Source organism: Lacerta agilis, chromosome 10, assembly GCF_009819535.1.
Source record: "Lacerta agilis isolate rLacAgi1 chromosome 10, rLacAgi1.pri, whole genome shotgun sequence".
Classification (NCBI taxonomy): Eukaryota; Metazoa; Chordata; class Lepidosauria; order Squamata; family Lacertidae; genus Lacerta; species Lacerta agilis.
The window spans coordinates 44440242-44463666 of record NC_046321.1 but is presented as its reverse complement, the minus strand read 5'-3'; the positions used below and the strand labels follow the sequence as shown (position 1 = coordinate 44463666).

The 23425-nt window shown below is 42.5% G+C and overlaps 1 protein-coding gene across 1 annotated transcript; it reads right to left on the bottom strand.

The window, feature by feature from the left end:
- Positions 1 to 1258: 1258 nt before the first annotated feature.
- On the bottom strand, positions 1259 to 22619 carry GNS (glucosamine (N-acetyl)-6-sulfatase). Its single transcript, XM_033161803.1, has 14 exons — positions 22310 to 22619; positions 19606 to 19665; positions 17418 to 17624; positions 16415 to 16480; positions 15687 to 15785; positions 14021 to 14188; positions 11969 to 12051; positions 9376 to 9494; positions 8769 to 8872; positions 7515 to 7616; positions 6409 to 6516; positions 6012 to 6122; positions 3231 to 3391; positions 1259 to 2285 (listed from the first exon to the last, which is right to left on the bottom strand). The coding sequence occupies exons 1-14, from the start codon at positions 22475 to 22477 to the stop codon at positions 2210 to 2212; spliced, it is 1632 nt and encodes a 543-aa protein (XP_033017694.1). The 5' UTR covers positions 22478 to 22619; the 3' UTR covers positions 1259 to 2209.
- Positions 22620 to 23425: the final 806 nt, after the last annotated feature.

Sequence of the window (23425 nt, the reverse complement as noted above, 5' to 3'; positions counted from 1 at the left end):
TGTTTTACAGAAGATATGCCGTTTTGGATTGGATAGTTAGAAGTTAACACATTTAAGACATTTTGAGATGCAAGTCCATTGGTCTGAAAGAAAATGATAGTAAGTACCTAAAGGAATAACAAAACAAGTAAAATCTTTCCATTCTACGTTTTACAAAATCCCAAGTTTCTTCCTGAATTGCTATTGTGTATTACCTGGTTCATAAGTGCCTTGTGAGGAATCAACTGGTGAATTTCAGCTTCAGTAATGCTCAAGTGGAGTAGTATTAAGTATACCAAACTACCACTAAGTTGATTCACTCATTCTGTATGGTTAGTTTCGATAGCATGAACATTGTTTAAGACATGCAGCACAGAATCTTTTGCCTGGACCAAGTAAAACACCTTAACTCTTAAATGTTTCTTAAAGTCAGGGGTGGCAAACCGGTGGCCTGCCAGATACCACTGAGCTACACCTCTCATCATTCCCGACTGATGAATGTGATGGCTGGGACCAATGGGAACCGGGAGTCCCAACAACTTCCAGGTGATTACAGGCTCCCACCCCCAATCTCAAGTCCACACAAACAGAATATTAAAAATGCGTATATTAGAAGTTAACATAGGAGCTTGCCGCTAAAATATGTTGGAACTCAATTCTGATCCACTCTAGCTAGAGGTATTAAATGCAGACTGGGAGACAAGAGTAATCTTTAGCTCAAGGTTATGTATGACAAACAGAGAAAATAAAAACACGCAATATATTTAACTGCAGCAGAATTGACATGTTTCTAGTTCTGATTTGAATCACTAAAGTTGACGAGCAATCCCCCCCCCCCCCGCTGGTTTTCAGGTGTTTAAATTGGCTGGAGCAACATCCTAAATCTCTGAAGCAATTTCCTTTCATGCTCTTCCCCCAACTTCCAGGATGACTCAAGCTACGTTCTCGCCTTATTGCTCCTTGAACCTGCTGCTCTTTATGTGACCTCAGCCTTTCTTTTCTAGCTAGATCGTCTGGCACAGCATATGTCCAAATAGGAGCAACAAATATAAATGGACCTCTTTTATAAGAATGGCCTATCTATTGTTAAGTGGATACGATTGGGACAAAACTGTTTGGGGCATTGTGTTGCCTAAGTTTTTTTAAAGGAGATATGCCCTTTGGACGATAAGTCGGCCAATTGAAGAGAGCTGGTCTGGTATTCAAGCAAATGTCGGTAACAGCTAGCAAAATAGTCTGATCGGCTTCTCTGGATATTAAATAAAAATAGGACCAAATGTTCAACAAGTGCTAACAATATATTTCACAGGCATAGGGCAATCAAGAATAAGAAGCGTCAAGTCTGGGCATCAAATAAATACGACTTGCAGTTTTCTGGCATAAAGGGCTAATGCAGTAATCATTATATCCTAAAGAAACTTTCTCAGATGAGGCACTGGAAATACTCTCCTCTGTATATATTGCTACATTGGGACGTCAGATTCTACTGTACTTTTGAAAATGCACATTTTCCAATTAAAATATCACTCTTAAATTAGTGGCTCCTGTGCAAAAATGCGCGGAATGTGCCATTTATCTTTTTTTTGGGGGGGGAGTCTCCATTTAGTGGTTTACAGTACTTGGTTCTGATCTGATAACAGAGTTGATTAATACATAATGAGACAATCTAACAGGCACATATGTTCTAATCAGCAATTCCAGATGAGTCCTGAAAGGCTGAGAAGAAAAACAATGGCAACCTCCCTGGTTAACTTGATTATACTAGACTTCTAAACACAACCCAGAAATATGATTCATCATCTTAAAAGTTTTAGCAGGTAGTGCTGTAGGGAGGCGATCTATAGCCTCTGCCTACAGGGCTGGCCAGGATGACCCTGCTCCCCCCCCCCCCCGAAAAAAAACTTCCATCAGGACCAGCTCTCAAAGGTAAGTAGTTAACAGTTTCCACCTGAGGTCTTTCACACACCACCAAACAAATTGAGATTCCTGACCACAAGTCAACATTGTACTTCAGGATGCCATTTTCAGATTGATGTGGTAATCAGATTTTGAGGGAACTGGACCGATCATGTCATGTTAGAATGTATTGCACAAAACAACCAGCTGGGTAGGTTACTTTCTCCAAACAAGAGTCCGCCAATCATGCCTTTCAGATGTAGTCATAGTGGATTCGGCACATATTCTGCAGTCACTTTGAAGAAATGTTAACAAAACAGGCTAGCCACTGCAGCTACAGTGACCGTGTAAAAAGTCTGCGAGCCGGAGTCCCATGATTGCTGAACATCAGGTGTGGGTTGAACTTGTATCTACAGGGAAAGGGGTGAGTTTGGGAGAAGAGAAGGGGGGGGGGGGAAGTGCTTTAAAGTCAAATCTGGTATTTACAGTTTTTAAAAATATCAGCATTCTATGTGTGTTACAGAACCTCTTGCTGATCGTTTCCTCGAGAGAAACCTCTGCTGTATTGGTTACATCACATTCATGCAAGAACCCGTGCTCCATTAAAATGAATGACGGCTATATAGAGGATGCATTTTGTTGAATACAGTACTTTCAAAGAAGCAGCTGTTTCCGTTGTTTAGTTCCAAGCTCATAAGTGTTAGAAGCAGCAGCTAACAAGCAAGCTGCATGCAAGGGGTTTGTTATATATAAGCTTTAAAGACTTCATGGTTTAGGCCCAGATAAATGGTTTCTTTTAAAGCCTGTGGCTTGGGCCAAGGAAAACCACCTTCCCCCCCACAACCCCCCCCCCCCGCCCAAATCCTCTCTAGAGAATCAGGTTGGGGAGGAAAAATGGGAAACCTTTTATTCAAGATAAATTATCTTAGTATTCAGGTCTCAGGTTGTGTGTGTGTGTGTGTGTATTTCTATACCGCTTTATATTTTTAATAAAAATCTCAAAGCGGTTTACAGCATATTAAATCAATAAAACATTAGCCGGGCGATTTTCCTCCAGCCTCACAAGGAGCCTCTTTAGTGGAGCTGGTGAGTATGGGCCACCCCCCCAAGGCCAGGTGGAAAGGACCTTTCGGGGAGTGGCCTTCATGCCTCACAGCCAGGCAATGTTCCTTTGTTGGATATCCTTCACTACTAAAAGGACTTGCCTCGCTTGTAGGAATTCTGATTTAAAACCTTGTAGCTGAATTTTACATACAGTAACTCAAAGACCAAGAGGGTAGGTCTATGTGCCTGAACTGTTCAAAAACAGTTGCAAAATTATATAATGACAAACAGGTCAAGAAGTGCAGGCTTACCCCGGATCGAATACCCCTGGTGTGCGGCAAGTTGCTCCAGAACAGGACTGCAACATCATTAGCCGATAGTTCATCTTTTCTAAAATTTCTTGATCTATTGTTTTTGCGATGTTGGTAATCTGGTGCGGGTCTGCAGTCAAGTTGTAAACTTCAACAAATACCTGCATTTAAAAAAAGAAGAAGATACGACAAGCTAAATAATATGGAACCGAGGATTTATAGCTAGAGATCCTATGATGAAGATTGCTATTACGTTTTAACATGGTCTAGATGCCACATGGATAAATCCATTTGTCGATCCCATCCTGTTGCTCCTTTTGTGGGAGCAATACATCTGAACTTCAGCTTGGTTTGTGCGACAGTAAGCAGAAACCAAATCTCTTTCTCATCGTCTTCTAATTGTACCACTCATAATGGACCACCCTCATGATAGCTGTGAGGTGCTGACAAGTGGGATGGCTGCCCTCTTCCACAGAGTGCGCAAGCTTTCGGAGGGACGCACATGGGGTGGGCAGGGAGGGAGGGGGACACCTGCCTAGCCTGCCAGATCAGTCGAATTAACCCTTGTGATCTATGGGGTGACAGATGTCGCTCCATGAACAAGTGTTCATGAAGCCAACATCTTACTAATGGGATTTAAATTTCGCTTCTAAAGGGAGAGGTAGGTCACTAAAATCCTCTCAAAGCCAATTGTCCCGGATCTTTTTACAGACCTGTGTTCCCTCCTCAGTGTTCAAGCTGCCTGCCTCGTTTCAATTTACAATGCTACCGGTTCATCACACCTTAAGTTTTACATTCGTCATTAACAACTACTGCTAGAGCCGCACCTGTTAGAACAAGAACCATACTCTGATGTTCGGCCCCAGTCTTGTTTTTCGTTGCTGCATGTAGCAAACAGCACTGTTTGCTCTTTCCAGCAGTGAGATACGGCTGAGTGTACAATCCAGAGCAGGCTATGCATGCAGATCTCTGTCTCCTAGTCTAAAAATTACCGGCTCTTTAAAGCCAAACAGAGCAGTATTCATTGCCAATGCAGGTAAGGCGTAACGTGCCAAAAACCCATTACACAGTTGCCTGGTGTGTCATTGCTCTGCACGAAAGGAAATGCTAAAACTTCTGCACCAATGTTATAGGAACTACTTATACTAAAAAAAAAAAAAACCCTGAAAATATAACCATGTCCACTAGGATGTGGGATATAGATATATCATGGGTTGAGAAATAAGAACGGAGAGTCTTCCCTCTGAAGAATCTAACTAGAAACAGAGTGATGGTCAGAAGAGGGAATAAGGGATTGATTGCTGTAGAAGAGTAGGAAGAAAATTTTCATAATGACAACACAGAATTACAATATTGGCATTCTATTAAAACTGATATTCTCTTATCAGTTATCTTATTCTCTTGACAAGCTGTGACCTGTTGTCAAGATGGCAATTCTCTGTCACACAGTGCTGTCATGTTCTTTACACATCTCTCTGCCTGCTCCATTTGGCCAAACTCGCACAGCTTTTTCTACATATCTTTTCATTGCAAGATTGTGCTTGTAAAACTAAAAGTTCTTGAGCCGACACTGAGTTTACTTCAGAAGACAGAAGGTAAGTGCTGGACTAGCAAGATTATAGGTAAAGGTAAAAAGATAAAGGACCCCTGGACGGTTAAGTCCAGTCAAAGGCGCCTGGGGTTGTGGCACTCATCTCGCTTTCAGGGCAAGGGAGATTGCATTTGTCCACAGGCAGCTTTCCGGGTCATGTGGCCAGCATAACTAAACTGCTTCTGGCGCAATGGAACACCGATGGAAACCAGAGTGCATGGAAACACTGTTTACCTTCCCACCACAACAGTACCTATTTTATCTACTTGCACTGGTGTGCTTTCGAACTGCTAGGTTGGCAGGAGCTGGGACAGAGTAACAGGAGCTCACCCCACCACAGGGATTCAAACCACACGATTACTGTTAGGATATTGGTACAGACCGAGCTGCAAAAGCAGCAGCAAGGCTGGTATGACTTGTGTTTTTCCATGAGAAAGACAGCTGGTTTGTGTGTTTTCTCAACCATGTGATGTTACTGTATATCTTTACTTTCACTTTCAGCTCTGGCTCAAGAGATGCTAGATGCGTTATGCACAGCTCTGATTTATTGAGCTGGCAAGCAGAGACATACTCTGCATCTTATTATCTACAATAAAATAGTTTAGCCTTAATTGCTTGTGTATGTTGTTCTTCACGCTGGGGAACAATCACATATCAATGTGCCACTGGACTCCAGTAGCCAGGAATGCACTCAGGCTTCGTCCCTGCCTGGGGGATCAGTCTCACAACTTGCCCCGGGCGGGACGTTTGCCAACAATTACTGTATATACTCCTACTAAAGGTTACTTCCTGCATTGCATTTTACTGACACAGGGATAAATTCTTACAGGAGTGGGTCGTGGTTCCCCTTGTCAAAGTTCACCTAAATACTTTACAAGTTAGAATTGTCATTTGGGGTCAGAAGCAGCCCTGGGAGTCTTGCTAACTGCCTAACTGAAATGAAAGTTGCAAACCCAAAACGAACAGGATAATTAAATATAGGTATCTGAACCAGCTGTCTGGTGAGGGAGCTTTCAGGTCAAACAAAATGGCAGATCACACTAAATTCAACCTACTTGGTTAACCAGGTTCTGGGATTTGCATAAATAACTCCTAGAACAGTTACTCCCATTTGCACAGAATAAATACACCAAGAGTTGAAGTTAACATGGTACTGTAAAAACAAAACAACGCAAAAACAGAACAATTACCTCACGATCATCGAATTCGCAGTACTGCAGATCCCATGAAGAAGAGAGTGTTCTTACACATGCATATGTATTGTTGTATGCATCTTCACAGACACAGTCTGGAAAACAATGCTATAAAAACGGAAGTGCTGTTACAATGCGGCACACATCCATTGTTACACACGAACAATACAGAGCACTGACAGCAAACAATGACATATGTTGAGACCCACCCCACAGACTGCCCTAGCTGCAACTTGCAAATTTGCTTTTAAACCCCTCCTTTCTTTCTTTTTTTTGGCCCATGTACAAGATGCCACTCCTAATCTTTCCACACAAACTCTCGGCGACCCCATGTTTCTAAACATTCTTCAGATAAGGATTCTGAAAGCAAATGGAAGAAAACAGAGCTACTTACGGTGACACCGGGTCCAAGGGCCGGGCAGGTAGGATCAGTACTGTTGTGCCCTTCTCCTTGGTACTCAACCAAAACATCTGATCTCCAGGTCACATTTGCATCTCCTCTCTAAAATAAAGCAAATGTCAACAACTGTGTGGGTGACTGCAGACTGAGTAGAATGGAAGCTTCATAAAACGGAAGGGCTTTTAGCCTCCAGAATTGTGGAGACTAAGCCTGAAAGTTGTGATAGCAGCAGCAGAGACTAAGTATAAACATCACAAATGCCCCAGTCCTTGCACTCTAGTTTCATGACTGAAAGCTGATGTCATCTTCACTATCTGATGTTACAGATAGAAGAACTGCTGAGAAACAATGTATATGAAGTTTCACACTGCTAAAGTGTTCCTTAAATGCACTAGGTGCTCTCCACAAGATTCACAATAAAAATGGCCCAAATGTGTGAGGTGCAACCACAGAGCTCAGAGATGCTATGCTAAGTCTGCATATTATAAACATGCACCGTTCCTTTCTTTTAGCTCCTCTGGAATTTATCATGAAGCGTTTCGCGACGAGAAACCATCTTATACTGTATACAACAATGTCTCGGGTTGAATGTAACTGATCTGTAGAAAGGACTTTATGATATCAAAATAGAGATGATGTGTGTACTTTTGTAACCCAAGAAAATCCTTAATGAAGACAATTTTTTTTAAAAAAAAAAGAGGCAAGCTGCATCAGTCCTCAAATTATTTCACAATATTATTTAATCAGTAAATTGGGTTGTGCTCAATAAATATACACTCTGATTTGCTTTACACCAGCTTGTGTTATTTTATTTTATTTTTTTGTCCATCTAGCTCGGTATTAGCAATTCTATGCCTCTCGGACACCGTTCTTTCACATCACATGCTGCCTGATCCTTTTAGTGGGTGTCAAATTCTGTGCTCTACCACTGAAGCTATCACTCCTACCAATACCAACAGCAAGGGCTGTGTGAAAATACCTACAAGGTAGAGGAGATTACGACTGCTGAACACCATAGAGTGGAAGAACAATCACTGAAGAACAATGTTTAGAGCAGTTACCAGAATACCTAATAATAATAACCCCACCAATGTACTTACCAGTAATGGTAGTAGTGACATCCCGTCCATCTGTGTTTTATTTAGATCATAGCCTGCAATATCTAAAATAGTAGGACCCAAATCAACGTTTGCCACAAGCATCTAGAAGGCAGGAAACATAAAATAATTATGGATTTTCCTATTATGGTCCAAGTGGAAACATGCACATTTTCAGGGTCCAGGCATATTAGTCTACACTTGCTTCTGTCACATAAACAGACTTACACTATGCTCTGAAAAGCTAGGGGGAAACATATTGCTAAAGCTCTGGGGAAGCAGTTTAACCCGCACTTGCCATTTCATCCTGCCAGCTTTCTGCATGCACTGACTGAGCTGCCAACTCAGAACATCTTCCATTTAAAGCTAGGACTATAGTTGATACCTGCCTTCTACTATTCAATGGCAATTATTTGTTACTAACATTTGTTTTACAATAAAAAGGGTACAAGAAAATACAATGATCATTGCTGTGTAATAACTAATTCTTATCCGAGCCATCCCTCGTATTCTCCCCTCTAATCTTGCACGAGAACTTCTAAGAACTTCCATCCCACTGCATTCCATAAGCAAGGCAAAAGAGCAAAAAGGAAGACAGGGGGAAAGAGGAGGGGAAAACATGAAAGGTGTCCACATTCTAATGCACACACCTTGGCTATTATTTTTATTAATGTGTTACCTTATGGCCAACTGCGCTAATCTATTATTTGGGACCAGTTATTTATTTAATGTGAACACATGTTTAAAAGGGTGTCTGCAGAAGCAATGAAGCGCCATCTCTAGTGTGAGTCCTGGTCCATCTTCCAACTTTCTAGAAGTCATTAGAATACCTTTCACATCCTTTACGTAGTTACAACATAATATTCAGGGAATGCCAGTATATAACCAAATTTATCGAGTTCCTCGTGTGACTAAGAACAACTGCCAATGCCTAGGCAAGAATCTTTGTAACAATTCAACACACACATACACAAATACTAAACCACACAGGCTTGTAGCTGCTGTTGCTTCTTTGCAAGCTTGATTCAGAGGCAGTAACATCTTAGTAAGTTTGACTATTCCATTCTACACAACTGCAGGCTTTACCACTCACTTCTCTTTGCATATACTGTCTCTGCTTCTCAACATTTTCTCTCACTTTCCATTGTCACTTATACTTAATTCTTTTCCCAGTTCACACAACGAATGTTCTGGAACCAGGCTGCTTTCAAACAACATGGTAGCAGGTATTTGCACTTGTTGTAAGTGTAACTTTACCTTGTTCGTTTGGTTGGGTTTGATTCCTGGTCCTCGCACCAACAGTGGAACTTTAATGTCAAACTCGTAGAGCTGTCGTTTGTCGATAGGCAATGAAAACTGACCTAAGAAACATGCAGAACAGAAATTCTATATACTGCATTGACTGCTTTTGTTATTTTACCCCAGGGAGGGGCTAACCTTTGGCCTTCTAGATGTTGGTAGAGTACAACTCCCACCTTCTCTGACTATTGACCATGCTGGCTGAGGCTGGTAAGAGTTTGAGTCTAATAATATTTGGCGGATCACAGTTTAGCCACTCCTGCTTTATCCCTCTTGGTGTTTGTCCATTCCCCAGCATGCCCTGTATGATTGATTAGGGAAACGCTTTATTTTCGGTGACTCCTATATTTTTTTTTAGCTTAGAGCTAAATTCCAGGAAGTGACCGCAAAGAGAGAATACAGTATATGACTAAGATGTTTGGATGCCAATAGTTTCCAAAGCCACATATTTGCACCACTTCTCCCATCATTTCCCATTGCTACCACTTATCTGAAGCTGTTTCAAATGCACGTATCAAAGTTTACAGCCTATATATATATATATATAAAACTAAAATACATTCACCTGTATGAAAGCCATTGTCTGAAGTGTAAAAAATGTATGTATTATCCAACTCTTCATGAGATTCCAGCCTCTTCACCAGTTTTTCAATCAGATCATCCACTGACAGAAGTGTCTGCCATCTGCAGGCGAACAGGAAAGTTTTTTAAAAAAATAAATATTGTCCAGTGGCACCTTAGAGAGCAACTTAGTTTGTTCTGGGTATAAGCTTTCGTGTGCATGCACACTTCTTCATTTAAGTGTGTTAATTGTGTTAAATGTATGAGGATATGTGCATGCAAATGTGAAGCGGAGTATGAGTTTCCTAACTCAAAGCAGACTTTCTTACCGTATGTATTTTTAAATTTTAGAGCCCTACTGTTTTCTATTATAAAAGATCCTGTATCTATCAATACCTTGATCTAGTTTGTTTGATAATGAGAACCACCATTTTAATGGGATGCAAATTCAAGCAAGTGTTTGAAAATTCTGCAAGACTCACAACTTTGGGAGGGGTGTAAAAGCACCAGCTGGGTACTTAGGTGCTATTTAACTGAAGGGAAACCTGCACTTAGCTCCTCAAGCACTGCCAAATTTGGCTTAATCCCAGAGGCAGCTGGTTGCAATGGGCAGAAAAGGAATCAACCCCTTAAGAGCCAGAGAGAGAAAGGGGTCCCCCCCCCTCCATCTGCACACATAACTAATTCACTACCTCTTTTTCTGCCCCCTGTTCTCTGAAATCTATTCTGACCAACGGAAAGTGAAACCTGATCTGCTGTGGCACAACTCCACCCTCTCCAGAAAAATATATGTATTAAAAGCACTACCCATTGAAAAGATAACCTTTCAGTAAGGCTAATATGAACCAATGATTCCCCTCTTAGCCTCCTTTTTGGATGACTTTGAATACCTAGCCAATCGCAGCCCTCCAAAAACAGCAATTTGCATGTAACCATAATTCACAACCAATCCACTTTTAGCAGCATCTTAACATTCTTTGGCCATTGACCCATTGCCTGGCTGCACACGTGGACCCACAAGACTCACTCTCAGGCACGCATGTGAAGAAGATCAGAAGTGACCACAGGGAGCCGTTGAGAGAGGCCTTAGCAAGGGAGAAATCCCTTCTCTGCTCGGGGCTTTTACTTAAGGCTGTCTTGACTCACAAGCGCTGCAGCCATTTAAAGGAGCAATGCACACAAGCACAGCTTCCACCCCAACAGGGGAAGGTGTTGACTGTGGATCTGTGGCATAAAGGACTATTGCATATAGGGGACTATTCCTGATCCCAGCTGCTCGCTCGCTCGCTAATGGTTAAGAGGTGGCTATGCCATCTTTACTGTGCTGTGCGATAGGAGTTTCATCTCTCACCTCACAGCAAAGAAACATTCCTATCTGCTTATGGGGAAAGGAAACGTTCCCCCCCCCCATCAACAGACCCTCTGATTACTGTGCTAAGCAATGAGATAGGGCTTTTCTTTCTTATCACAAAGCACAACAACAACAACACTCCACCCATCTGACTGGGTTTCCCCAGCCACCCAGGGCAGCTTACAGCACATATAAAAATCATAATAAAACATCAAACATTAGAAACTATTTCTTCCTTCCCAGTGTGTCTTTCTTCCTCCCTCCCTTTGATCACATGTGTGTGAGAAATATACAAGAGAGAGAAAAGGGGAAGAGTCGAGTGTATGTGAATGCATGCCAGCAACAAGAGAGAAGGGTCGCGTGCATGCCAGTGTAACATGAGAGCGTATTTCAGCGTCAGGTGAGCTTAGCCAGGTGTGCATGTGCCTGTGTTCCATCTTTCTCTCTGCTTCGCCACCTTCAATGGTCACCAGTCACTTCTGCTTATCCCTTTCAGCAGCTACTTAAAAGCAACAGCTGTTCTCTGCTACAGAAGGTATGTAAAGACACCAGCTGCTTAAAGGAATCTTTGTGAGGAAAAGGTGGAGAAGCAGATGTGACATTTGTGAAACCAAACTTTCTTTGACCAACTGCAATTTATTTCATAACCTGTAAGGTCCTCGGTTAGTTGCTCATGAGTAAGCAGGCAAAACTCTGAGTTTCCTTTAATAGTTTTATTGTGCAAACTATGTACAGTGCAGAGCTAATAAGTTCATGTCTGTATCAAGCGCCGTCAGAATCCGGGAATGGTCCCTTCCGGTTCTAACCCCAACAAAAGAGTTTCGGTATACGGAAACCCCGCCTCCCATCCTTTCGTTTCACCCCTCGACGCCTTTGGGGCGCCGGAAGATGAGTGTCTCCTTCATCGCCCCTTGAGCTAGGGGAGTGCAGGGTCTCTCCAGCATCCTCAGAGCCTCTTCCCTCCATACCCCGAAATGCATGCCCCTCCCCACTGGAAGCCTAGCTGCTTCCTCTGCTGCCAGAGGAGGTGCTGCTGGTCAGGTGGGGCCGGGGCTCTCTGTAGCATCCCGAGAGCCCTTCCACCACCTTGCGCTGTGCCGGGGACAGTTCCCTGACATAACCCAAATCAAGAATATACCGTGCAGATTTTCAAAGCTGACATATATATGTGTGTGTGTGTGTGCGCTCTCCATTTAATTTTTGCAAGAAACCCCATTTTTTAAAAAAATTAGTATAAGTTTCCTACCTTTTCCTAAAAGCATCATCTAGAAATTGTATTGATGAATTAGTCATTGGCGTCTTTGCTTGCCTGATGAGCCAATGTTTGTCCTATAAAACATATTATCAACATTTGTTAGGGTGAAGAACAATTTAAATCGTATAAAAAGGGAACAAACTAAGATTCAGTTTAAAAGCCAACAACGATATTGTTTTATATGGATTGCCTTTCGATGGGATGGACTAAGGTTGGGTTTAACTGACTTAATTTTCAGTTGGTGATCAACATTTTACCCACCTCAAGCCCCTGCGATTTGGAATGACAGCCACAAAAAACCCAAACTATTCCAGTTCAGGTAACATGTGCAATCCTATCCATGTCTACTCTGAAGTAAATCCCATTGAGTTCAATGGGGATATAGGATTGTAGTCTTAACAGTTTGAACTATTTCCCTCTTGCTTTCTTGGTGTCATAATTTAATTTCAGGAGCTGTTGTCTTATATAAAGATGCTGTCGTATTTGGCATTTGATCAAGCTCACTGGTTAATTATTTCATAATAGTTAAAAACCAATATAAAAGTTAGCAACACAATTTTCCAAAATGATATGGGACATAATCTAATTGGTGCCTTTTGTGCTCATGGAAAGATTTTTGATTGGATCATATGTCTGCTAACAGAAGAGAAAGGAAAGTGATTGTCAATTCATCCTTCCCCATGCAGCCAGATACCACCTTTCACCCTGTTCTGTTCTAGAGGGTTCCCCAACTTTTGGAGCCAATTTTCAAGGTGCGCTGGGGCAGCAGAGAGAGGGGGAAATTGGCAAACATAGCCTCTTATCCTCTTCCATTAACAGATGACTCTACTCACAGACTCTACAATCAGTTTCCTATTGCTATGTACACAAGCTTCTCCTAAAATGGAATCTAACGAGGTTTTGCTTGAATGAAAACATAACTGCCAGAACACAAGATGCTCTTGGGCCACAAGGAGGAACGAGAACGTTTTAAAAAACAAACAGAACCTTGAACTGGAGAAGCAGAAAAAAAGACAACAGGAAGTGCTGATGAAATCTCCTTCATAATTCTCATCCAATGAGGCTAAGAGCTGCATGGCCTTCACCTTTATCCAGATACAGTACGAATGGCTCCAGTCTAATCTGGGCTGACAACGTAAATGACTATTTTTTTAAAAGAACTGTGCGTCATTGCTTGCCTAACAACGCTCCGACACGTTTTACTATACAGTAGAACACAGCGTGTTCAAGATAGGAGCCTATGCAGCAACAGCAACTGAAGGACAAATAGTTTTAAGGCACTTTGATGAGTAATGTAACGTAAGTGGGAGTTAGAATCTTAGCTACATTAGATCGGTGCTGACTATACATTCACAGTACTCCTAGGCATCATTTTATTGATATAAATTCCTGAGACCACTACTTGGCAATCTTTAAGCCACAGATGCAATGCCTAGATGTCCGAATTCCCTCCCTCCCCCCTCCCCCCCCCCACTCTGTGTAGTCTGATTGGTCACTAAAACATTCCCTGAAGCTCCATTAGAAATGACAACTATTCTGGCAGAGTTTCATTATCAGTTAGAAAGGCAAAAATGGGATGCTTGAATACAAGGTACTTTCATCTTGAGTCAGAAGACTGAAGAGGAGCTATTGATTCTATATAGTGCCAACCCTGTAGACACTTGTTAAAACAACAACAACAAAGTTCATTTTTAAAGAACAGACAACTAATCACAAGAGTACAATTCATACATTTGGAGGCAATATACAGGCTGCACATATTGAAGGATACAAACAGGAAACTATACAAAATTATGAACGGCAGAGGAGCTGACTTAACCTAAACACTCTCATCACACTCGCCAGAAATTTCTGTATTTTGTAGAGAAATCAAGTTCACCCCCTGTAGACCTGCAACTTCAACCACATACTTTTATGCCTTGATCTCACGGCAGGTTCTCATGAGATTCCCATGGTGATTAGCTGTTTTAAAAGCTCAAATGAAGATTAATTCATTATATCTAGCATTCACTAATTAACACATCTGTAATAGATAATCCATACCTTTCCATGGATATTGAAATTACTGTTTCTTGGAGCACTGACATTCTGAAAGCTTTTCTTGTACTGAGGAGCAGCTATCCAAGGTGAGTGGGGTGCAGGAGTTGCTATCATCATGAAGAATGGCTCATAGTTGGATTTATATTCCAGAAAATCCAAGGACATGTTGGCCTGAAAACCAAAAGATTTATTACAGGGGTCAGCAACCTAAGGCCCATGGGCCACAAGCGGTCCACGGGGGTTGTTTAACCGGCCCATGAGCTGCCCATGAACCAAGCCGACCGCTCAGCGAGTCCCCACGCGCTGCGCTAAACCAGCACAGCACGGGGGCGCAGGGACTCGCTTCTGTGGTGCCAGAAATCGTGCCTGCGCAGACGGTAGGTATCGCAGGCGCGCACGGATCCGGACCACAGAGGGATCTCTGCTGGAGTGAACCAGCCTAGGCGAGGTAAACCTTGCTGAGCCCTGATTTATTAACTTAAAGCCAATTCTATTTTTACTACTGTCCAAGTAATCAGATACAGATTCTCTAAAGAGACCCCAATATTACAAATCCCTGTTGCATTGGAAGAGTTACATGTATTTCAACTGTTCCTTTCTTTTGTATTTTCCTTTGAGCAGAAGTTAAATTCTATATGAGAGGCAGGGAATATTTATTTCTTATCAAAGAAGTACCAAAGTTCTTTAGGTCTAACATTTGATGCCATGCTGGTATCCAGACACAGGGAGGAGGAAAATTTGATAAAACACAATTGCTTCAAACTTTTTCTATCTCACTATAGGCAGCCATTCTTGTCCAACAATGTATTGCTATTATTTTAGGAAGTTGCCTTATACCAATGGTCAGACCATTGGGTCCATGTTGCTCTGTACTGCCTACTCTGCAGTCCCACATTGCAGGGGATTGGACTAGATGGGCCTTGGAATCCCTTCCAACTCTACAATTCTACGATTCTATCACTGGAAGCAGCCTTCCGGGATTTCAGATGGGGTCTACATGGAGATGCTGAAGATTAAATATGGGATCTTTCCTATGTAAAATGTGCTCTGCAACTGAGTCACACCCCAATCCCAAAGACCGTAGCATGAAACACGAAGGGTTTGGTATTGTAAAAACATTTAGTGTACATGTTTTTGAGCATTGCTAAAAATAAAATCATCTTTGTAACACAGGTTGGTTATCCCGTTTAACTGTGACCTTTAATCTCATTATAATTTAATCTTATTATCACAGCCCTGCATTTTAACCTTCTCTTGCTTTTTCAACTGTCATCTTGATAGCTATTAACAAACTGGTTACTGGGGCATAACTACTGAGTAGTTTGATGACTTGTCCTGGGTTCAAAATGGTTGACCAAAATAAATGAATGACAATCCTAACAAGGCTTACAATGCTTAATTTTTTTAATATATACAAAATTTACTATTACCTCACGGTTATCATTTTTTTTATTAAAAAAAACCCCTCAGTTATAGCTGGGCAGTTTTGATGCCTTTCTAGAAAGTAAATTTAAGGTACATTTAAATGCTTTGTGCTGTAGGACACCCAGTGTTCATTTACACTCAGGATTTTACCTTTGCTTCAGAATTATACGAGGAGTTCGACCCGATATAGTCCTGGAAACAAGAATTCATCTTGCTAAACACCTGATTGGTGAGAAATCCTTACCAGTACATCCGTCAGGTAATCAACGCTGTAGTTCTCACCATGTCTCCGTGCTTTTCCATTTACTGAAAGTGTGTAATTATAATATTTGGAATTTTTTTCCTACGGAAGAAAACAAAAGCCACTTTATATATTCAAAAGGAAACATCCAAGGGGCTTGTTGTTAGAATGTTACTTGTGCCCAGTCACAATGAGACAAATTAAAATCCCAGTAAGACTTACCAAACTAACACACTGGTAATAAATAAATAAATAATCATATGCTGCAGGGCTTAAAATGCTTCACATACCTTCTCAGTAATCTTTGCAACTCTATACAACAGACTCAGGCCTATATTGCACATGGAGAGGCTGAGAGGGAAAATCATGGTGTGTTTGTAGCTAACATGGCATTTGAGCTGAGAGAATGTTCTCTGTTAAACTCCCACTAGTGACCACCATGCTATGACTCCTCTTCTGGGAATTCTACTGCAGTGATTGATCAGTTTACTTGTTTCAGGGTTAGTGCTTCTTCTTCTTCTTCTAAACTGCTTAAGATTATGAAGTACTATCAACAGGTCTGCAGATGGTCTGCTAGAATGATGGCAGGAATAAAAGGCCAATGTGAAAGGCTGCAAGGTTCCATGTTAATAATTTTTATTTCTGAAGGGCCCCCATTGTTTCAGTTTCAAGAATTAAGAGCTTGGCATATTATACGATGGTAAAACATATAAAGCAAAACAGACACTCACCAATGCATACCAAAAACTCCATCCAGGAGGAACATGACCGATTCCTCCTGCATCTTCTGCTCCATACTGAAAATGAAAAGAATCCAACATTAAGCAAGTCATTTGTATTATAATTATCCCAACCAGAAAGCCTTCGTCTGACCCAGGCTTTCTCGACCTTGGGTCCCCAGAAGTTGTTGGACAACAACACCCATCATCCCTAGCTATCAGGATGAGGGGCCAGAGAAGATGGGAGTTGTAGTCCAACAACATCTGTGGACTGAAGGTTGAGGAAGGCTGGTCTAACCTATGGATGGCTATTGCCCGAGGACTTGAGTAGGGTTCCAAATTCATCTTATCCTGGGAAACATGCTGAGTTTTAAACAAGGGTATGGGAAGGGCTTGCTTACAGTTTCAGGTTCACTCATACAGAAAATGGGTTGTGTCCCATTAGTATAAGGACTTCAGCCTGTGTGACAATACTTCCTCTCTACTCCCTTCATCCCGGACTAAAACTGCTCTAAGTAGTTTGGGGAGGGGCACACAAGGAGTGAAGAGGGTGAAGAATTCTTGTGGCACCACAGGTGGCTAATGCAGCAACCCAGCCTTTGTTTAGTTGCAAGAGAGTCTTCAATTTATTACACTGTCTCTTGTAGATCTTGTACATGATACACCAACTGTGACTGATCACACCATGCTAGATGGCACCAGCTCTATCATAGAGCTTTACCACTAAAAGCAGATCCATTTGCTTGGAAAAAGGCAATTGTGGTGAAACAGCCACCTAACAGTGCTTACATGTGGGAGCTGTAATGCAAGTGTTTCAGAGCAGAAACCTGCATGCAATAAAAGCCAGCTTTATTATGTTTAACAAACGACTCCTGCTCACAGCATATCCTAACCTCCCTTTCACACAAACTGCTACTTTTGAGTTTTTTTTTAGTAAAGTCTCGATACATGCAGAAGCATTTTAAGATGGATAATTCAGGCAAGATATATATGCACAGTACACACAGAATTGTACCTCGTTCAAGTATTTCCCAGCAAAGAACGTCTGGTAGCCACACATGGACTTGAGGATGGCAGGAAAGGTAAATGGTTCCTGAATCTTCTGCCAGGATTTGCTACTGCAGTTTCCCTCCAGTGTGTTATTGACAACGTGGTGGTTGTGTGGATATTTTCCTGTCAAGATGCTTGCTCTACTGGGGCAGCACAATGCACTGGGCACATACTGAAGAAGTTAAAAGAAAACGGGGAGAAAATCAAGTTGCATATTGTCAGAAATACCTACCATATAACTAATAACACTCGATATTTCCATCTATAAAATGTTTAGTATGCAAATCCCTTAAAATCTTTACACTATTCATCTGATACTAACCTGCAAGCAAATTAGAAAGACCTGCATCTTATTGGCAGGGAACAAAGAAATGGTTACTTGCCTAGCTGTAAGAGCAATGCATTTCCTGCCTCTTCAACTTAATTTCTAAATTGCCCAAGGTAGCAAACAACAGCCTCATGAAAAGCAATCATTTGAATAGTTGATTGTTTCAGCAGCCCTTTGGCCTCACTTACTGAGAAGGCTTTTCAAAGGCAGCCTCGTGTAGTGGGTGTTAGACTACTGTATCATTGATATATTCAAGACAACAGTTTCATGTAGATGTTATATAGCATAAGCCAAACATCAAGATGTCAAGTAGAAATGAACACATCCATTTGCACTCGAAAGGGTGGGAACCACCAGAAATCTGCTTCCAAATCTCATACCTGCCTAACAGTTGATAAGGATACCATGGTTGATGGTATCAGAAGTCACTGAGGAATCCGGCGAAATCAAAAGGGAGATACTTTTCAACGAGCTCCTGGTGCAGATTGTCTACCAGGGTGATCAAAGCTGTTTTAGTCCAGAAACCACGTTATGAGTCAGACTGAAAGGGACCCAGAAAAGCTTTGAATTGGGTTGCCACCATGCACGCTGAAATATCCTGCCCCAGAATGTGATGCTTCAAGGTGTAGTTGACTAGAATGGTAGGGCTTTTTCATAACAACCTCTTCCTTTAAACTCAGTGTCATTACACCTCTCCTAGGGAGATACTCAGTCTCTTCTACCCAGTCTACCCAAGGGCTGGCCACCTTATACCAGCCATGCAGTGCAAGGATCACAATGCAAGTAACTGACCCTACCCCTTCAGGACTCCTGTGCACATCTTCAGGCTGCAGAAACTGAAAGTAATCAAAACTGTCGAAGACACAAATCAGATATCAACCTTTGTGTATAGTCAAAGTATCACCACAGCCATTCCAGACAGCAGGAAGGGGGCTCTAGCATATAGACCAGGGGCCCCAAACTAAGGCCCGGGGGCTGGATGCAGCCCAATTGCCTTCTCAATTCGGCCCGCGGACGGTCCGGGAATCAGCGTGTTTTTACATGAGTAGAATGTGTCCTTTTATTTAAAATGCATCTCTGGGTTATTTGTGGGGCATAGGAATTCGTTTATATATATTTTTTCCAAAATATAGTCTGGCCCACCACAAGGTCTGAGGGACAGTGGACGGCCCCCCTGCTGAAAAAGTTTGCTGACCCCTGATATAGACACAGATTAAAATAAAGATTATCAAGTAGACTTTGAAACAGATGGAAATCAGAGATCCTAACATGGCAATGCTGAATCCCAACTAGGAGCTGACAGAGCATTCTGTTGCATTTCCAGTTAGAAAACAAACCAGGTTTCTGGGAAACATTACGCTGCCCCTCTGGTTGAAAACAAAAGATGGAAAACATAGAGCAATACCAGAGAAGACTAAGGTGGCATCACCAGCCATTTTCTGTACTTTGTAGCACTCAGGTGGTAACCCTGTCTGTTTGAGAATGACTCTACTTCATAGGAAAGATGCTCCAACTCCCAGTTGACTTAAAATTGCTCTCCTCTAAATTCTCTCTAGCTCTGATGTCTATTTTGAAATTAGGACAAAATGTATCTAGGAAACAGCAAAAGTCACCAACTAAATGCTGCATCATGGAGAAACAGAGGAGCACCAAATTAACAGTTCTGCCAGGTCTCTCTATGCCTTTAATAAACAATGTGTTGATTCATCCCTTGGGTCCATTTCTTCTTCCCTTTTCAGGTTTTCTTGTGAGAATGATACAATAAACTAAGTGGTAAAAATGGCAGTACAGTATTTTCAACAGCACAGCCTGATTCGGTACTTACTGCATTTGAGAAGGTTATCCCCTTCTCTGCAATAAGAGCATTGGTCTTTTTCAGCGGTGTCTGAAAGAAAGGAAATACATATAAAGACCTACAACTATAATATGACTCCACAGGAAGATTGAGGTGTTTATTTTTGCAAACCTGAACACACAAGAAGGGAATAAGCCCCACTGAACACAGTAAGCCTTACTTTGTGTGCACTTGTTACTTAGTGGGGCTTGCTACTTAAGTAACCAATTTCAATGATTGCTAACACCCAATACTGTACCAACTTTAAAAGAACCAAAACAAATCACTGTATAGCTGTTAGTGTTTCATTTATTATTATACTAAAAGGAAACTTTCAGGTTTGCAACTTAAAAGGGAAACCAGCACTTATTGCTAAATATAAGCAATACTTTACTTATTTACTAAACACACCTCTGTCCAAATACACATGGCTACTTACAAGAGTGCATAAAAATATAAAAGCAAACAAATTAAATAAGCTCAATGGTATGCTTTCCCGAAAGGAAACAAAACAAAGCACCACAGATGGGCATAGAATTACAGAATTGCTGAGTTAGAAGGGACCCTCTTATTCTGAAGGGATTGCCTGTAGATGCCAGGTTTGTGGCCCTCGTGTGTGTGTGTGTGTGTCTTCGTTTGTTTTTAATTGTAAATGGCCCACCTGTGGAGGGCCTTTTCCGAATGTGGGTGTGCTCATGTATGCTCTGTCTAAGAGAGCAATTCACGTGGGCAAAAATTTAGAAGTTTGTGGTTGTGTGAAGTTTGTGGTTGTGAAGTACACGAGTCGGTGTGAGAGTTGTAAGTTTTTGAGGGCTGTATGTGTGCTGTGAGTATGCAGCAGAGACAGTGGTGCGGCCATCTTGTGTATTTTTCCTGAACCTGGGGAACGGTCCCTGTCATTAGATAGCAAGAGCATTATTGTGAGTGTTGCGAGAGAGAAATCAATCACAACCAGCAGGACACAAGTGACATCCTGCAGCAAGTATGAGGTTGTCTGAGGGGAGGAGAAGCAGAAATGGCCCCACCTCTATTTTGAATTATGCTATGCCTGCCCATCCCGACCAACAGCAGAAATTTTGTTATGCCACAAACACATGGCACCCCTGTTGTGACTGGCACCCACAGCACTGTCTTAAAAGCCAAAATGTGACTGGCACCCACAGCACTGTCTTAAAAGCCAAAATGTGTCCACTGGTCTGATGGGAGAAGCATCAGAAGAAGAAGATAACAGCCATGGCCATTTTTGAGGCCTAGTCTAACAAAAAGTTAGCTTTTCCCATGTAGAAAAGGCCAAGGAGTGTATTGCTTCACGTTCTTGCTGAATCCTTCTAACAAGGAAGAAAATTCCTACACCCAGTGCTATTTCACTAATGGAAGTGATGTGCTGTTGTAACCTGTTCAATAAATTTCCGTAATTGGAAACCAACCAACCCCAGATCATTTCTCAAATGTACAAAAAATTGTGCACTGAATATGTTCACAATGTGTTCTTATGCAACCTATGATAAATGCATTAGCTTAATTGGCATAGAAAAAGGTCAGTTTACACAACCTGGCCATAAGGAATGTGCTGGCAAAACTTGAACATGTTGATTCTCAGATGGAGATGATCCAGTTGTGTACATCCACTGCCACACCCAACATTAACTTCTAGTAAACAACCACATGCCCCCCCCCCTTTTCGGCATTTGTGGGAGGGAAAACCAAATGTTGACCATCCTGCACCATGTGTCGGATGCACGCAACCAATTCTCCCCAATTCTGGAGCCAAAAGGCACAACTGCTCTTTCCTGAACTACTTCATAGCCAAGGGCCTTTCTGGCACACTTCCCCATTACAGAATAGTGGGGCTTCTTCCCTTTACCAGCATTAAGAAAGCCAAGCTATATTGCCCTTCATGCCTCACTTAACCCTCCACCCCAGTGGATTCCAACTGCTCCTTGGGCATTCCAGCCTTGCCAATGCAATCCTATGACTCAATTTGTTTCCACAGGATTGCAGCCTTAGCCTGGCTTGTAATCAGATGGCACCAGGGCCGGATTTAGGTTTGATGAGGCCCTAAGCTACTGAAGGTAATGTGGCCCTCTATATGTCCAGCTGTCCTTTGTCAACAAAAAATTGTCACTGTTTTTTTGTGTTGAATATATGCTATATGGTAATTTATGGACCTAATAGGTCCACTCTCTCCAAGAGAGTGAGGCCCTAAGCTATAGCTTGTTTAGCTTATAGGTAAATCAGGCACTGGATGGCATCAAGAGGTGGTGCCAACTTGAAAAATATATATTTTTTGGGGGGGGGTAAGACCCCAGGTAAGCCCCGCCCTGCAAAACCGATCACATGATGCAGTGCATGCACACCACTTGAATGGCAATGTCCATCAACTTTGGAGGGGCCTGGCCCCCTCTTATATTTTAGGGGTGGGGGGAGAAGGGACCTCGGCTCCCTAGGAGTTGGCTGCTCTGGCACCGAGGAGATAAGCAGGTTCCCCTCCCCTCCAGGCACGTCGAGGGTTGGGAGAAGGGCAAGCCTCCTTCTTCTCCAAAGGCGGCCGTAGCCATTTCCCTCCCGGGTCTCAGCAATTCGGCCTCTTCTCTCCCACTGAGACCCCTCTCCCTCCCCTCTTTTCCGCGCGTGCAGGCCCCAAATCCACACACACACCCCCGCCCACTACTTCCCAAGGGAGGCGCGGCGTTACCATTCCGCCCAGATAGGTGTCCTGGTCGTCGGTCAGGATCAGTACCACATTGGGCTTCCGCGCCCGGGCGGCGGCGGCGGCCAAAACGAGGGCCGACGACAAAAGCAGGAAACGGAGAGTCCAGGCAGAAGCAGAAGCAGAAGCAGCAGCAGCGGCGGCGCGCGCCATCCTTGCACCGGAGCTGTAGCGCGGAGGGGGAGAGGCGAGCCGGGCTGGGCTGTCACGAGAGAGAGGCGCGCGCGCTTCCCCGTTCCATTCTCCCCGCCCCCTTTTTAAAGTACGCCGAGAAGAGGCAGGGGAAGCGAAAGGAGCCCTGGCCACGTGACCGAGAGGCCTCCTGCGGCGCTTCCGCGGCGGCGGTGACGACAGGCCGTAAGCCCCGCCCACTGGCCCTATGCTGCTCCCGCCTCTTGGCCGCCGAGCTTGAGTCGCAGGATGGCAGAGCTGTTAAGGGACCCCTGCAACGCTGGAAGCAAAAGTGTGTGTGTGTGTGTGTGTGTGTGTGTGTATGTATGTGTATGTATGTGTGTATATATATATATATATATATATATATACACACACACACACTTTTGCTTTAGTAAAATGGCTATAGTATGTGTGTGTGTGTATATATATATATATACACACACTATAGTATATATACATATACTATACAGTGTGTGTGTGTGTGTGTGTGTATGTGTATGTGTGTGTGTGTGTGTGTGTGTGTATAAAAAACTTTAATCTTCACATAGCTGCCATTTATCTAGTACTATATATATATATATAGTGTATACATATAGTGTACACACACACACACTATATATATAGTACTAGATAAATGGCAGGTATGTGAAGATTAAAAAGTATTTTTTTCCGCCCTGGTGACTACAAAAGCACCATTCCTGATTTCCAACAGTGCAATCATATGGATGACTACTCAGAAATAAGCTCTACCTACTTACTTCAGTGGGGCTTGGGAGGTTGCTTCTGAGAAGACAGGGTTGGCTGTTGGTCATTAATTGATACTGCTAGCACTGAGAAATAGGCCCGAGACAACACTTTGAAAGGGGCACTGTGCACAACTTACTAAAATAAGACTAAATGAAAAAGATAGGAATGGTTCAGAAAGTA

Coding starts and splice junctions, on each gene's coding strand:
- GNS (XM_033161803.1), bottom strand. CDS start 22,477: ATGGCGCGCGCCGCCGCTGCTGCTGCTTCTGCTTCTGCTTCTGCCTGG. Junction 15,786..16,414: donor GGAGTTTTTGGTATGCATTG/GTGAGTGTCTGT, acceptor TTTCTTCCGTAG/GAAAAAAATTCCAAATATTA. Junction 6,517..7,514: donor TGTCACTACTACCATTACTG/GTAAGTACATTG, acceptor GCTTTATTTTAG/AGAGGAGATGCAAATGTGAC.